Source organism: Microplitis mediator, chromosome 5 (assembly GCF_029852145.1).
Source record: "Microplitis mediator isolate UGA2020A chromosome 5, iyMicMedi2.1, whole genome shotgun sequence".
Lineage (NCBI taxonomy): Eukaryota > Metazoa > Arthropoda > Insecta > Hymenoptera > Braconidae > Microplitis > Microplitis mediator.
In genome coordinates, this window is record NC_079973.1 from 4,326,719 (window position 1) to 4,339,736 (window position 13,018).

Here is a 13,018-nt window from a genome sequence, read left to right on the forward strand (position 1 = left end):
CACTTATAGAAGAGGGGGGTGTCGCTTAGAGTGACAAGGGGGGTTGGGAGGACTAAGTAAACGTGACGTTCGCAGCTCATCAAACAATTTTCCAAATTTCTCGCTCGGTTTTTTAAAATTTTATTTTTTGTTACGATAGAAAGTCATTCGTTTCATATTTGTAAATATATAAATATTTAATTTCCTAAAATGCATTTTGAAGTTCGTAAAATTGACTTTAATGTTCACTACAGAACTTGTGTTTTAAAATAATTTATTGTACTCAGAAAAAAATAATTTCTTGGCCCAATAAAAATTTTCCATTAGGAAATGGAAACAAAAATTTTATTAGGACTAGAAATTTTTTTCTCGTCTCAAGAAAATTTGTATTTGAAATTTATAAGGTAAGACCTAGTACCCGATCAGGGAACTAGTACCCAATTACTCCATGTATTTGAATATATATATTTAGTAAAATTTAGTAAATACAGATATACAAATACATGAGTGATCGGGTACTAGTTCCCTAATCAGGTATTGGGTCTCTTACCTTAATGCAAAAAATTTCTTAGAGCAAGTTAAAATTTTTTGCTCCAAGAAATCCTTTTTCTCTGTATAACAAATTGATGATATCGAAAACTTGAAAAAAATTTTAATAATTTAGCAGCTTCATCTCCTCATAACTTTTGAACGATAAGACATAACTGAGATTCGTAAATTTTATAGTGTAGCTCATAAAATAAGCGATAATTTACACCATTATAAATTTATTTGCAATCTATAAGTTCATTTTTTGCCCTTATTAAAAGAAACGATTAAAAAAAAAAATTTTTAATGCTTTTGAAAACTTAGAATACTTTTGAATCGCACTTCTTTCAATCGTTTCTTTTAATCATGGTATGACGTTTCAAAGGTACCAAAATCAATATCGTGATTGAACTCAAGCCTAATCAATTATTCTAATCTTTAAAAATGCGTTATAGTTTATGAAATAATTTCTAATTAATGATTTTATAACTTCACTTTTAATTGATTTAAATAAGAAATCTACTTTTAACTTCCGGGTATGGCCAAATGTCACTTTTTTTTTCAGAAATCATTATAAATTTGATTGACTAAATTTTAAAAAAAATTAATTCATTGAATTACTCACCGATGCTGATAATTTCAAATAAATAGGATTTGTGTGCAGGATTATCAAGGAGCCAGGTAATTATAATTGTAGATAAGTAATTTATCTTATCTATTTTTTTTATTTAACATTTTTAGAGGCGCAATTTTTTTTTTAACAAAAAAATTATAGTAGACCAGAAAAGAATAAACTGTTGTTACATAAGTTATATTCTTGCGTGCTACATTTTGCATGACAGATCTCCATCTAAGCACTTGGTTGAGTTTTTTGTTTCTTTGGTTTAAGGAGATTGTAAGCAATTATCAATCCCAGAACACTGAGCGTCAATTTGGAGGTCTATAGATAAATAAATTTAAATAAATAAATTTTTTTTTTTACTTTTAATTATTACATGATAAAATGTGAGGTTATGATCGCTATTTTGGGTTTACTTACGTTTGCTCTGCCAAAATCCGTAGTACTGTTGAAGTATTTATAAATACCAGTAAATTTTTCGCCTTCGTGAGCCATTTTTTTATATTATTTATCTCAGAAATTTATTTTACGTATTAATTTCGTTTAAATTTATGTAGTTGACTGTGAGAGCTCTCCCACAATAGCCAATTACCCGAATGTAAAATTATTTTCCAATCGATTTTACTTTTAAAAGAGGTCGCTAGCTACTGGCCACATTTATTGAGCGCGTAAATTAAAATTTTTAATTTTTAAATTTAAACGAAATAAATATTAAATTTTTGAATTTAAATGAAATAAATTTTGAATTTTAAATTTAAATGAAATAAATTTTGAATTTTTAAATTTAAATGAAATTAATTTTTTTTAAAAATGGCTGATGCTAAATAAATAAAACAATTGAAATTATCAAATGAACTTAAATTTTTATTAAATAGAAAAAATTTTACATATATATCGTATTCTTATTCACTACTTAAATATATAGGAATGTGATGAGTCAAAAATTTATAATACTTGTAATTATAATATAAAAAGTTTTAAATAATTGTACTGAAACTTGTCATAGTATTGAAATATATATAAATATATAAGTATCGAAATATATATAAATATATAAGTATCGAAATACCAGCACATAATTATTTGCTCAACAAATAATTATTTTGTTTTTCTTATTACTAAGTTTGTCATCAAGACATTTAACTCCTTAATCAATAATTAGTAATTAGTTACTAAACTAAAAAAATAACTATAATTAGTAATATCTTAAATACAGTGTATAGTTGAGTATTGTGATCGTTTCTTTAAAAAAATAACGTAGAAAAAAAACAATAATTGTTTAATATGAGAAATTAATGCTCGAGTACAAAGATCTTGGTATCAAGGGCATTCTCAGACAGTGCCCGCCACTTTTTAAAAATATCCAATGACAACTGTCATAAACATCTAAGTTTTATCAATTAAGGGCAGTCTCAGACATTGACACCCAATTTTTTAAATTATTCAATGACTTTCAATTGTAGTGACCGCTTAAAATTTTGATAATTAATTTAAAAAAAGGTAGAGCTTTAATTGAAAAAAAGAGAACGCAGTTACAATTCCACCGAGATATAGATTAAAAAAAAATTATTTACAGTTCTTATCAATTAGAAGTTGAACAAAATTTAGTAAATAAATTTTAGTCTAAAAAACTTGATACTCAAAATTACAATGACATGATTTTATGGAAATTTATTTTCCAAATTTCGTTAAACTCCTAATTGATATCAACTGTAATTTTTTTCAAAAATCTGTCAGTGAAATTGTAACTGCGCTGCCTTTTTTCAATCAATGCAACTTTTTTTTAATTGATTATCAAAATTTTAATGTCATTACCAATGAAAGTCATTGAATATTTAAAAAAAAATGAGGTTAATATCAGAGACTGCTCTGAATTGATAAAATTTCGACTTCAGACAGGTCTGGTTCATTGAATATTTAAAAAAATGGGGACACTATCTGAGAATCCCCTTAATATACTAACGAGTACTCAATTGTTCAATAATAATTTTGTGTCAAACTATTAATAAAATGTTCATTACTTGATATCAATCTGTGGATATCAGACATCGCGACTGATAATTGATAGTCGTAATCATGATTTTTAACCTTTTCGATTTCTACTTTAGACACAACATGAAGTTTATGCGATAACTTGATAACGTAATTGACGGGTATAAGATACAAAACTTCAAAATCATAATTATTATCATCATAAAACTTTTCCTCTGACTTTCTAAACTGTTCAAATATCTCTGGGTGACTTATTTTAGTTACTTCCTTGATCGGTATATTTGTAGATTTCATTTTAATAATAGTCAATATCAATTTGCTGTCATCATAAACAGTGAATGCTGATCTGTACTGATCGATTAATATCCACCCAGTTTTGTCAAAGTAATAAATATCCATAGTACCCGAAGATAATATTACTGTATTAAAAATAATTTCATCCCTGTACGAATTATTGTCAAAAGCTGCAGAATTCAACGTATCAATTATTTTATCTTTGTTACCATCATCAGTAATCGATTGATCATCAACTTTGGATTCTCTGTTTGATGACTGTGATGTATCTTTATTATCAAAGCTATCGGCGGGAGTAATCTGACTAGAATTTACATGGTCTACTCTAGCATCTGACGGCTGACATGAATTGTTTTCCCAGTTCTCAGGATACTTCTTCTCATTGTCCACAGCTACTGGATTGAGAACAATATCATTGTAAACTGGTACCGGAGCGTTTGAATCAACAGCAGGCTCAACTTTTTCAATCTTGGAGTAGAACGATGCCATTTCATCTTCAAAATATCCATCGTCCAGGTACTCAGTAGCACTTGTAGTCTGTACCGAATCATCTTCTGGAATATCATACATTACCGGGGGTGCGCTGTAGACTTCTGTAACTGCAGGTCCGCTGTAAACTTCAGTCTTTTTGGATCTCGGTGGTAAAGGCGGTGGAACTTGGGAGTCTTGAGTTTCGGTCGGAACTAAAACACTTTTGAATGGATTAGTATCATTGAAGTCATCAACAAAAGAGTTATATTCTTCCTCTTGTGATTCTTTCGTTGGAAAGTTAGTAAAAAATTTCTCACCAGCTCGGCGGATTGAATCTTCCAATAGAACACGAGGTGTTGGTTTGTCCCCATTAATATTATCTGGTAAAGTCTTGGTATCTGGTACAGAAAGAGACTCAGCAAAGACATCATTGGCAGTTTGATTGCCGTTTGTTAGCGTAACATCACTTTCAGTATAGGACACAGAATGATTCGCTGCTGCAGAGTAATCTGTCGGGTGGTGGAGTATCTGCGATGGTGTCGCACTGCTGGCTTCTGGATGAATTGCGTCGTACATTAATTTCACGTAGACTTTATGCAGACTGTTCTTGATAAGTTTTACTGCCGTGGATTCCCAGTCACTGGCAGCTAGAGATACGTAGACTCCGTTTACTGATTGGTCGTAATGCTCAAGAACTTGGGTAATTTTTTCGCTAAATGAATCCCAATTGAACGCCGTTTGCGTACTGATACTAGATATTTGGGAAGAACTAAAAACAGCATTTGAGTTTTCGAGTGACGGTTGAGCAGCAGGCATATTATAAACAGTCGGTGAATTCAAATTAACGGCCGGCTGCTCTTCTGGGTCATCTGAAGTATAATTGTCTCCGTAATCTTCCACATACAAACTCAAATCGCTTGGATTAATCACGAGATCCTGAAAAAGTAGGGAAGTTAATAAGTATTAACACAATAATTTATATTTTCTAGACATTTATTTCTCATAAATGCTGATTAATCTATAAATAATTATAAACCATAAATAATAATAATTGAATTATAATTTTACATTAATGGAAAAATTGAAAAAGAATGGAAGTTGATTTACTTATTAATTAATTAATTTTTTTTAAACAGCAGTTATTTTTAATTTAACAAGTTTGTGTCTTCCTAAAATAATAAACAAAAGTTATTCCTATACTCGCTCAACTTTAATGAATCAAAGCAGAAAAATAAAAAAATTAATTAGTCATCATATTAAAGAAAAGAAAAAGAAACAAAAAATATTTTAATTGTAATTATGTCGTTACTTGAACTTGTTAATAAAAAAAAAGTCTGTTATTTAAATGAAAAATAAAAAAAAATGTTAATTTATTAAAACGATAGATAATTAATCGATGTCCAAAAATTCGTCAGCGTTAAACTTCAGTTCGCAATTTTTCACAAATTTCGGAGACTCAAGAAGACCGGATTTTTTAACTTCATTTACTAATGAACATTTCAATTTGTAGCCTTGAGTTTTTTTTATTTTTTCCTCATCAGTATCACGGAAATCGCTTTCAACTGTAGATCGTACAGTAGTTTCTTCATCATCTTTTTTAGACTCAAATTTCTTTTTTGGTTCCAATTGATTTGAAACTTTTGCAAATTGTTTTTTAATACCAGCTCTTGGATCTATTTGTGGAGATTCAGAATCTGTTTCAACTTGAGAGGAAACTGATTGATTGGCACCACGAGCACTAGAAATATCCAAACTACTCTCAGTACTTGAACTCGAATGTGGTTTCTCGTCATCACAATTTATTTCATCGATTTTGACACCCTCGTCTTCAGATCTACTATCAATGTCAGTTTCAGTGTCTGCTGACGAGTTTGCAATACCTGCTTGGGGGGGTAATTGGACACCGAAAAAATGAGCAAGAAAATCTAGCGGCAAATGAATACCCAAGTCGCTATCATCTGAATCCACATCAACATCATTAAACCGCGGAATTGGAGCACTTGTACAAATTTGTAGTTCATTTCCAGCTGATGGATCCATACCTTCATCTACATTCTGGTTATCATTATCAGTATCATTTTTGTCCAAGTCAACATCGTTCTTATCGTCCGTACTATTTTTTTCAGAGTCTAATTTCCCATCCAATTTTTCTTCATCAATATTTTCATCAACTTGATAATTTTTGTCATCTATTTCTTCAAAGTCTAATTTCCCATTCAATTTTTCTTCATCAATATTTTCATCAACTTGATAATTTTTGTCATCTATTTCTTCAGAGTCTAATTTCCCATTCAATTTTTCTTCATCTCTATCATTTTTGTCATCTATTTCTTCAGAGTCATCGTTGTCATTGACCGAAGTTTTTTTTTCTCCATCATCTTTTTCATAGAATGAAGAATCATCAGAATCGAGATCGACGTCATCCGAATCAGAAGATTCCGCATCTTGCAGACGGTTTATTTTTTTACATAAACTGATTCTTGCAGATGCGTAATAAATAGAATTGACATTTTTCTTCTGGTCAATGCGAGATGATTTTGGAGACGATTTTGGAGACGGCAGCTCTTCAATTAATACTTTCTTCTTTTCTTCTGGTTGACATTCAACAGACGTATCATTTATTTCTTTACTGTTATCGTTATCATCTTTTGGTTTATCATCTTCACAAGTTTTATTAATTTTATTCAAATGACGCGCCTTTAATAATTTATGAATTGTCGTAAGTTGTTTTGTAGACTCAGATGACAGAGAGTCACTGTCGCTTTTATTATCAATCACGTCATTCATTTTAATTGGTTGAGAAATTCGTCTCTCAGAAGGTGAATTCCACCCGCTGGTTTTGCTATCGGAAGACGTTTCCTCAGAGCTGCTGTTGGATGACTTTTCAATTAATCGCCGCAAATTAACTGGCACAGTTACTTTAACAGAATCAGAATTCTTGTTAATTGTATTCAGAGTTTGCCGCACCATCGGAGTAATTACCCCAGTATATTTTATCTCATCTTCACTTTCCCATGACAGTATTGGATTTCCGTTGGTAAATTTCGAAGCAACACAAGACTCATAGAAGTTATCAAAATAATTGTGCGCTTTGTCATTTAAATATGATTTATTTATTGCAGGCTGGCTTTTACGGTTCGCAGTTGCTGGTAAAATTTTTTCTTTTACCGGTTCAGACTTTGCTTGAACTTTAACGTCATCTTTATTCACCATTTGTCTAACCGCGTTCCAATCGATGGGTTCTTCTCGTCCATGGCCTCCCAATGGGCTACCGAAAGTACCAGATTCTGGAACTTGATCATCTTTGTCATCATCATCACCGCCGAAAGCGGTTAATAATTGAGATACTCCTTGATTAGAAAGAGTTGATGGACGATTTTTATTTGAACTTTCATCGGAACTAGTCAGTGATTTAGATGATGCTGAGTAATCATCATTTTTATTCAAGTGTCTATTTTTCCAGTCAGGTTCTTCCTGCCTGTGTCGTGTCAGTGGACTGCTGAAAGTTCTAGAGACTGGAATTTTTTCATTTTTATCAAGAACGTTAATTAAATTTGATAATCTCTTAGAACCAACTGATTTATGATCTTCACTTGATGACACTTTCGGCAATGAAAGATTTTTAGATGAACCAGAAATATACTGAGCTTTAGAAGTCTCAGGATCACGATGTGGCTCAGAAGTAATTCGATGTTCTGACATCTTAAAAATATCTTCAAGTTTGAATGCCTTCGGCACACGCTGGAGTTTTGATTCCGTAAAATTATTATCAGACTTTGTGACTTTTTTGAGTCTGGATGCTTCGAAGCTGTGGTCGCCTGATTTAGCAGAACCTCCAGCATCTGAATCATTGTTCAATTCATTGTTCAACTCAAACCATAAGTTAACTTTATCATGAGATGAACCTAGAGGAAGTAAATGAATAGTCGGCGTTGGCGCGTAATTTAAAACTATTGGAGGTGGTGGCAATTCCACTGGCTTTGAATTTTTGACTTTAGATTTTGCAATTTCACGCAACATTGAGGGCGATAGAGCTTCGCCGTGACGCTGCGTGTCTTGATTTGAATTTTGTAAAGGACTTTGATTGGCTTTTTGATTCGCGGGCAAAAATTTATTACTAGATTTTAAATGATTCATTTTAGTTAAGCGAGAATTAGCTAGTGAACTCAGATATTTTTGCTTCCATGCTATAGAAGATCTTTTAGAGTGGATGTAATGAAAGTTTCTGGTAGTAATACGAACCGTGTTGGATTTTTCGGCGAATTTTTTGTGTATTAAGTAATCTGCGATGTGAAGATCTTCGTCTCCTGATGTGTCAGTCAGACCAATCTGCATGGAATTATTCTAAATAAACATAAAATTTAAATGATTAATATTTAAAATAATGAATAAGAAATTTAATACTTGCAAGTACGAAACTTGAATCATTTACTGAGGATAAATGAGGATAATCATGGACAGTAAATAAATAAATTAATAAATAAATACTTACATCAACATCAACTTTGACTATAGTCGCCCACATTTCACATTTGAATGCCATATGAAGAAACTGATCGCGTGCATCCTTGGGCCATTCATTACTTTGACCGTCATGAGAACCAGAGTTGCGTTTTCTTGGTTGTATGTAACACAAACCACATGGAATGGCTTGAGCATCCATGACTCCAAAGCGCCGGTGTAAAAAGTAAACTTCTTCTGGACGATATGATTTTATAGTTCCGAAGTCATAAAACATCACCTATTAAACAATTGTTATTATTATAATCATTTAATTTCGTCATTTTTCATCATTTCTGCACTAAAAGTTTAAATTCCTGCCCTATTTAGAGAGAAGAAAGTCATCTAGAGGGGGGGAATCATCAAAATTAGCGCATGCGCGATTTTTCTCTTAAACAGAGGCAGAAATTTAAACTTTAAGGTACAGATCTGGTGAAAAATTATAAACACAGCATAGAGGAAGGTTCCAATTCGCGTATTTGCCACCACGGGCGATTATACACCCGGGTTGGAATGTCCTACTTCCCCCTAGGTGTGTAATATATCAGCATACAATTATTACAAGTAATAAAAAAAAAAAATTGAGTCATTACTTACAGTAACTCGTGAACCTGTTGGCGTGATACTTTTAATTATCCCACGATGCCACTTTCCGAAAAATTGGCACGCAATATTTAATCCTCTTTCAATAACAATCGGAGGAATTCTATATCTCAAACTGTTTTCATCGTAAAAGTTCCTGTAAAATGATTTATTAATTAATAAAATTACAAATTATTATTATTTGAGACAATAAATAAAAGTAAAGAATAATATTTACCCCAAATCTTCCATCATTTGTTCAAATTTCGGCTTATTTCTAGCGAGTTGTACCCAGAAAAATGAAGGAGTAAAAGCTTCAACGACATTGACTTCAATATTCTTCATTGATGGTTCTCCATTAGCGTCTATATCTGGTTCAAATCTCGTGACAGATATATGACCGACTGTTTCATTGATCCCAAGTACATTATCAGGACAGAGCGCCTGTTTAGTTTCAAGCGAAATAGTTTTCGGCAACGCATCATCATTATCATTATCGCCGTAGATGTTATAAAGCGAAGCCATCGTTGGTTTCTGCTGTCTCTGGAATTCATCATCAGGTAGTGGTTTTCTAGCATCAAACAGACGGTAATCCCCGTTGCGATATGGTCCCACCATTTTAAAGATCTTCGGCAAATGCGATACAAAGTCAGAGAGACGTTGGAACCCAAAGTCTTCCCATTCCAGCGTCAGTTTATAGTCTTCTGTGTACAACTTCGGCAAATCAATACACCAGATACCATTCGGATTGTTCTCCAAAAGTTTCTCCAACCGCAACACCGTGCGCTTGGAAATTGTCTGCGCAATATATTCTTTGTTCTTCTTAAAAAGAGCTTCTTTTCTGTCCACCTCAACTACAGCACCAGCAACATCACCAGCAGCAGCAACATCACCAGCACCAGCACCATCATCAGCACCGATGAATTCCAGCTGACGATGATCTGCTTCAAAATTGACCTTCTTTTTGTCTTCAAACTTGTCCAGGTTACCGTAACTTGGTACCTGCTCAACAATGTTACCTCCATTATGACGAGAGTCTCCATTTTGCATATCTTGCACTTCATAATCATAATTGTATCCATTAGAGTCACCGTATCCTTGTATTCCATTCGCAGCCGGTGCACTAGCACCCGCGTACTCGGTCTCTTCATCGAAACCAAGATCATCAGCCTCGTAATGTTCATCAGAATCAATACCAGCGACTTTAAAATTATTTGATAAGACACTACTTTGGTGACTTTGGTTTTCTCTCCTATCATTGCCAGCATTACCGTAATTATCTTGGTAATTAAGCGCGTAATTGCCATTAGTGTTACTGTAATTATGTTCTGCATACCTGTGATTATCGTAACTTCTGCCCCAGTAGTTGCCGTTGGTTTCTTCAGATCTTCTATCATAATACTCCCCATTACTATGACCATTATTATTATTATTATTATTAAAATGTCTCTTGGGTGCTACTGATTGAGATCTGCTGGGTCTTGCAGCAAATGATGACGATTCACGTGGAATAGATGACGAATTTTTCGGATAAATCAAATCATCTCTAATTACAACTTCACGATCAAGAATTCTCAGATGTTCTTTACATTGATACGAACTTAGAGTTAAATATGGCCGCTTGTGCAGCAATTTTTGAATTAACTCTGACTCTTTCATGCCATAAGGATGATTATAAATAATAGAAGAAATATAACTAGTTACTTTTGGATCAATTGATGATGATGAGGATGAAGAATCACGTGGACGGTACATCGCTGGCGCTGTTTTTCGCGTGTTCACTGACCGACTTCGGTTTTTGAATGAAGGATTCCTTTGTTTAGCAACGAGATCACTGATATGTCGCGTCGAATTCTTGCCAAGGAAGTTTATAAAATGGCTGGTACCACGTTCGTAAATTTCCACCTCCGGTATGGTTTTGATAAAGTCGACTAGTGAAGAAAAACCCAACCGACGATACGGAATGCGCTGGCTTTCAAATTCGTAGTAATCCTGGTCGAGGTTTACCAGAGGAATTCCACGCGGAGGTTTTTTAGCTGTTAAGATTGATGTTATCACTGTAGTCACGTCTTTAAGTTCTTGCTGATGACTCATTATAATAAAATGCTCCATAAGAATAAAATTAAATTTTTAAATATTTAATACTTGTCTTCCAAGTAAAACTTATCTTGCGTCACCTACAAAATATTCACTTTAAATATTTTCACACGTAAATATTTAACGTTTAGTTAAATCACAATTTAATTTTTTAAAAATTAATATCAAACGAAAGTACTGAGTTATTTATTTAAAATTCAAACTCACTAAAAGAGACGAGGCTGCTACCATCAGCAGTCGCACTGAATTGAAGATCTGCCGGCTCTGAGGTTCCTTTTAAGTGTTAGTGCTGCAGCCCCCACACATTCAAACTACTGGTACAGCAAACAAAGGACAATGTAAAGCATTGGCTATACATGTATATATATATATATATATATATATATATATATATATATGAAGTGTAGTTGTGTGGTGGAGGAAGATTTAAGTTTGCTAACGTATCCGACCAATCAGGGGCCAGGGTTTTGTTTAGGTTCGTTCTTTTCTTATCTACCAAAGCATCAGGTATCCCCTTCTCAACTCGTACTTTTAATTTGAAATTTTCAGTCACGTGGTTTTATATTTATTTATTTATTCAAATTTAAATTTATTGTTTTATTTGAATTTGAATTTAATATTCAAAAATTATTTAATGCTGCGTTAAATAGAACTAATAAATTATTTTTTAAATATTTAATTTAAAATTTTTTTAAATTTACAGATAATAAAAATGTCGTAAGTTAGCAGACATTTGAAAATTTTTGAATTTTTTTTTCAGCAAATTCAGTACCAAAAAAATAAAAATTCATGAGTGTGAATGTAGCAGATGAGACAAATTTCAAATTACAAATAAACGAATTAAATAATTAAAAATTTAAAAAATGCATATACTCATTTTCAAATTTTATAAATGCGCATTTTGTTTAATTTTATTCGATTTTTATCGAATTTACTTATTTCAAAATTTTAAAAATTGAAAATTGTCAATTACGTTCACACTCATAAAAAAACGCGCATAGGGAAAATTCAAAAATCTATAGCTGCAATTTTTTGAATATTTTTCTTTTTACAATTTATCGTTTTTAAAAAAATTCATAAATTATTAGACGCCGATTAACTTCGACATCGTGAAAATATAAAAATTCATGAGTGTGAATGTAGCAGATGAGACAAATTTCAAATTACAAATAAACGAATTAAATAATTAAAAATATAAAAATTTAAAAAATGCACATACTCATTTTCAAATTTTATAAATGCGCATTTTTTTTAATTTTATTCGATTTTTATCAAATTTACTTATTTCAAAATTTTTACAATTGAAAATTGTCAATTACGCTCACACTTATAAAAAAACGCGCATAGAGAAAATTCAAAAATCTATAGGTGCAATTTTTTGAATATTTTTCTTTTTACAATTTATCGTTTTTTAAAAAATTCATAAATTATTAGACGCCGGTTAACTTCAGTATTATAAAAAATTTAAAAATTTACGTGTGAATGTAGTAGACATCAGACAAATTTAAAATTATAAATAAATAGAGTAAATAATTAAAAAAATAATATTTATAAAAAATAGACTTATTAATTTTTAAATATTTAGTAGATTTCATAGAAATCTTTTGCATTCGTTCTCATGGTGGAATTTTCAAATAATTTTGCCATAATCTATCATAATTCTTCCAAAAATACCATTAATTCAAAAGTTTATTATATTATGTATGTTTTTTTTATATTATATTGATGAATATATGATATTGTATATTTTATATTTATATTTTTATATAATAAAAATTAGTATTATTCTGTAATTTGTACCATAGGGGAGGGAAGGGCAAAAGGGGGTACTTAAGGAATAATGAGTTTTTGAGGACTTAAATACACTAAATCTTTTCTTTTAATGCTATTTAAATGAGATAGAAAAAATTTGCTTTCATTGACTATACTTATAGTACGAATACAATGACGATAATT

At 31.5% G+C, this 13,018-nt stretch overlaps 2 protein-coding genes across 8 annotated transcripts in view; both read right to left on the reverse strand.

Moving 5' to 3' along the window:
- The window catches only part of LOC130667675 (ATP synthase membrane subunit K, mitochondrial), a 55,348-nt gene extending 53,615 nt beyond the window's left edge, over positions 1 to 1,733 (reverse strand). For 4 of the 5 annotated variants that reach the window (XR_008989872.1, XR_008989871.1, XR_008989869.1 and 1 more), the window contains exons 1-2: positions 1,547 to 1,708; positions 1,133 to 1,447 (exon numbers count right to left, since the gene is read on the reverse strand). Coding sequence is in view for 1 of the 5 variants with exons in the window: in XM_057469437.1 (XP_057325420.1) it covers positions 1,358 to 1,447; positions 1,547 to 1,621 (165 nt within the window). In the remaining 4 variants the exon portion in view is untranslated. Of the gene's footprint in view, positions 1 to 1,132; positions 1,448 to 1,546 lie in introns of those variants that run through there. The other variant, XM_057469437.1, reaches the window with a different exon arrangement.
- A 362-nt stretch (positions 1,734 to 2,095) lies between these two features.
- On the reverse strand, positions 2,096 to 11,387 carry LOC130668211 (uncharacterized). Of its 3 annotated transcripts, none has more exons than XM_057470379.1 (5): positions 9,204 to 11,344; positions 8,981 to 9,122; positions 8,376 to 8,624; positions 8,126 to 8,227; positions 2,096 to 4,819 (listed from the first exon to the last, which is right to left on the reverse strand). In XM_057470379.1, exons 1-5 carry the CDS (start codon positions 11,075 to 11,077, stop codon positions 3,104 to 3,106), a joined length of 4,083 nt encoding a protein of 1,360 aa, XP_057326362.1. In that variant the 5' UTR covers positions 11,078 to 11,344; the 3' UTR covers positions 2,096 to 3,103. The 3 variants fall into 3 exon arrangements, with proteins under 3 accessions (XP_057326362.1, XP_057326361.1, XP_057326360.1); XM_057470378.1 differs by lacking the exon at positions 2,096 to 4,819 and having other exon boundaries at positions 4,977 to 8,227; positions 9,204 to 11,142; positions 11,270 to 11,387; XM_057470377.1 differs by lacking the exon at positions 2,096 to 4,819 and having other exon boundaries at positions 4,977 to 8,227; positions 9,204 to 11,330.
- Positions 11,388 to 13,018: the final 1,631 nt, after the last annotated feature.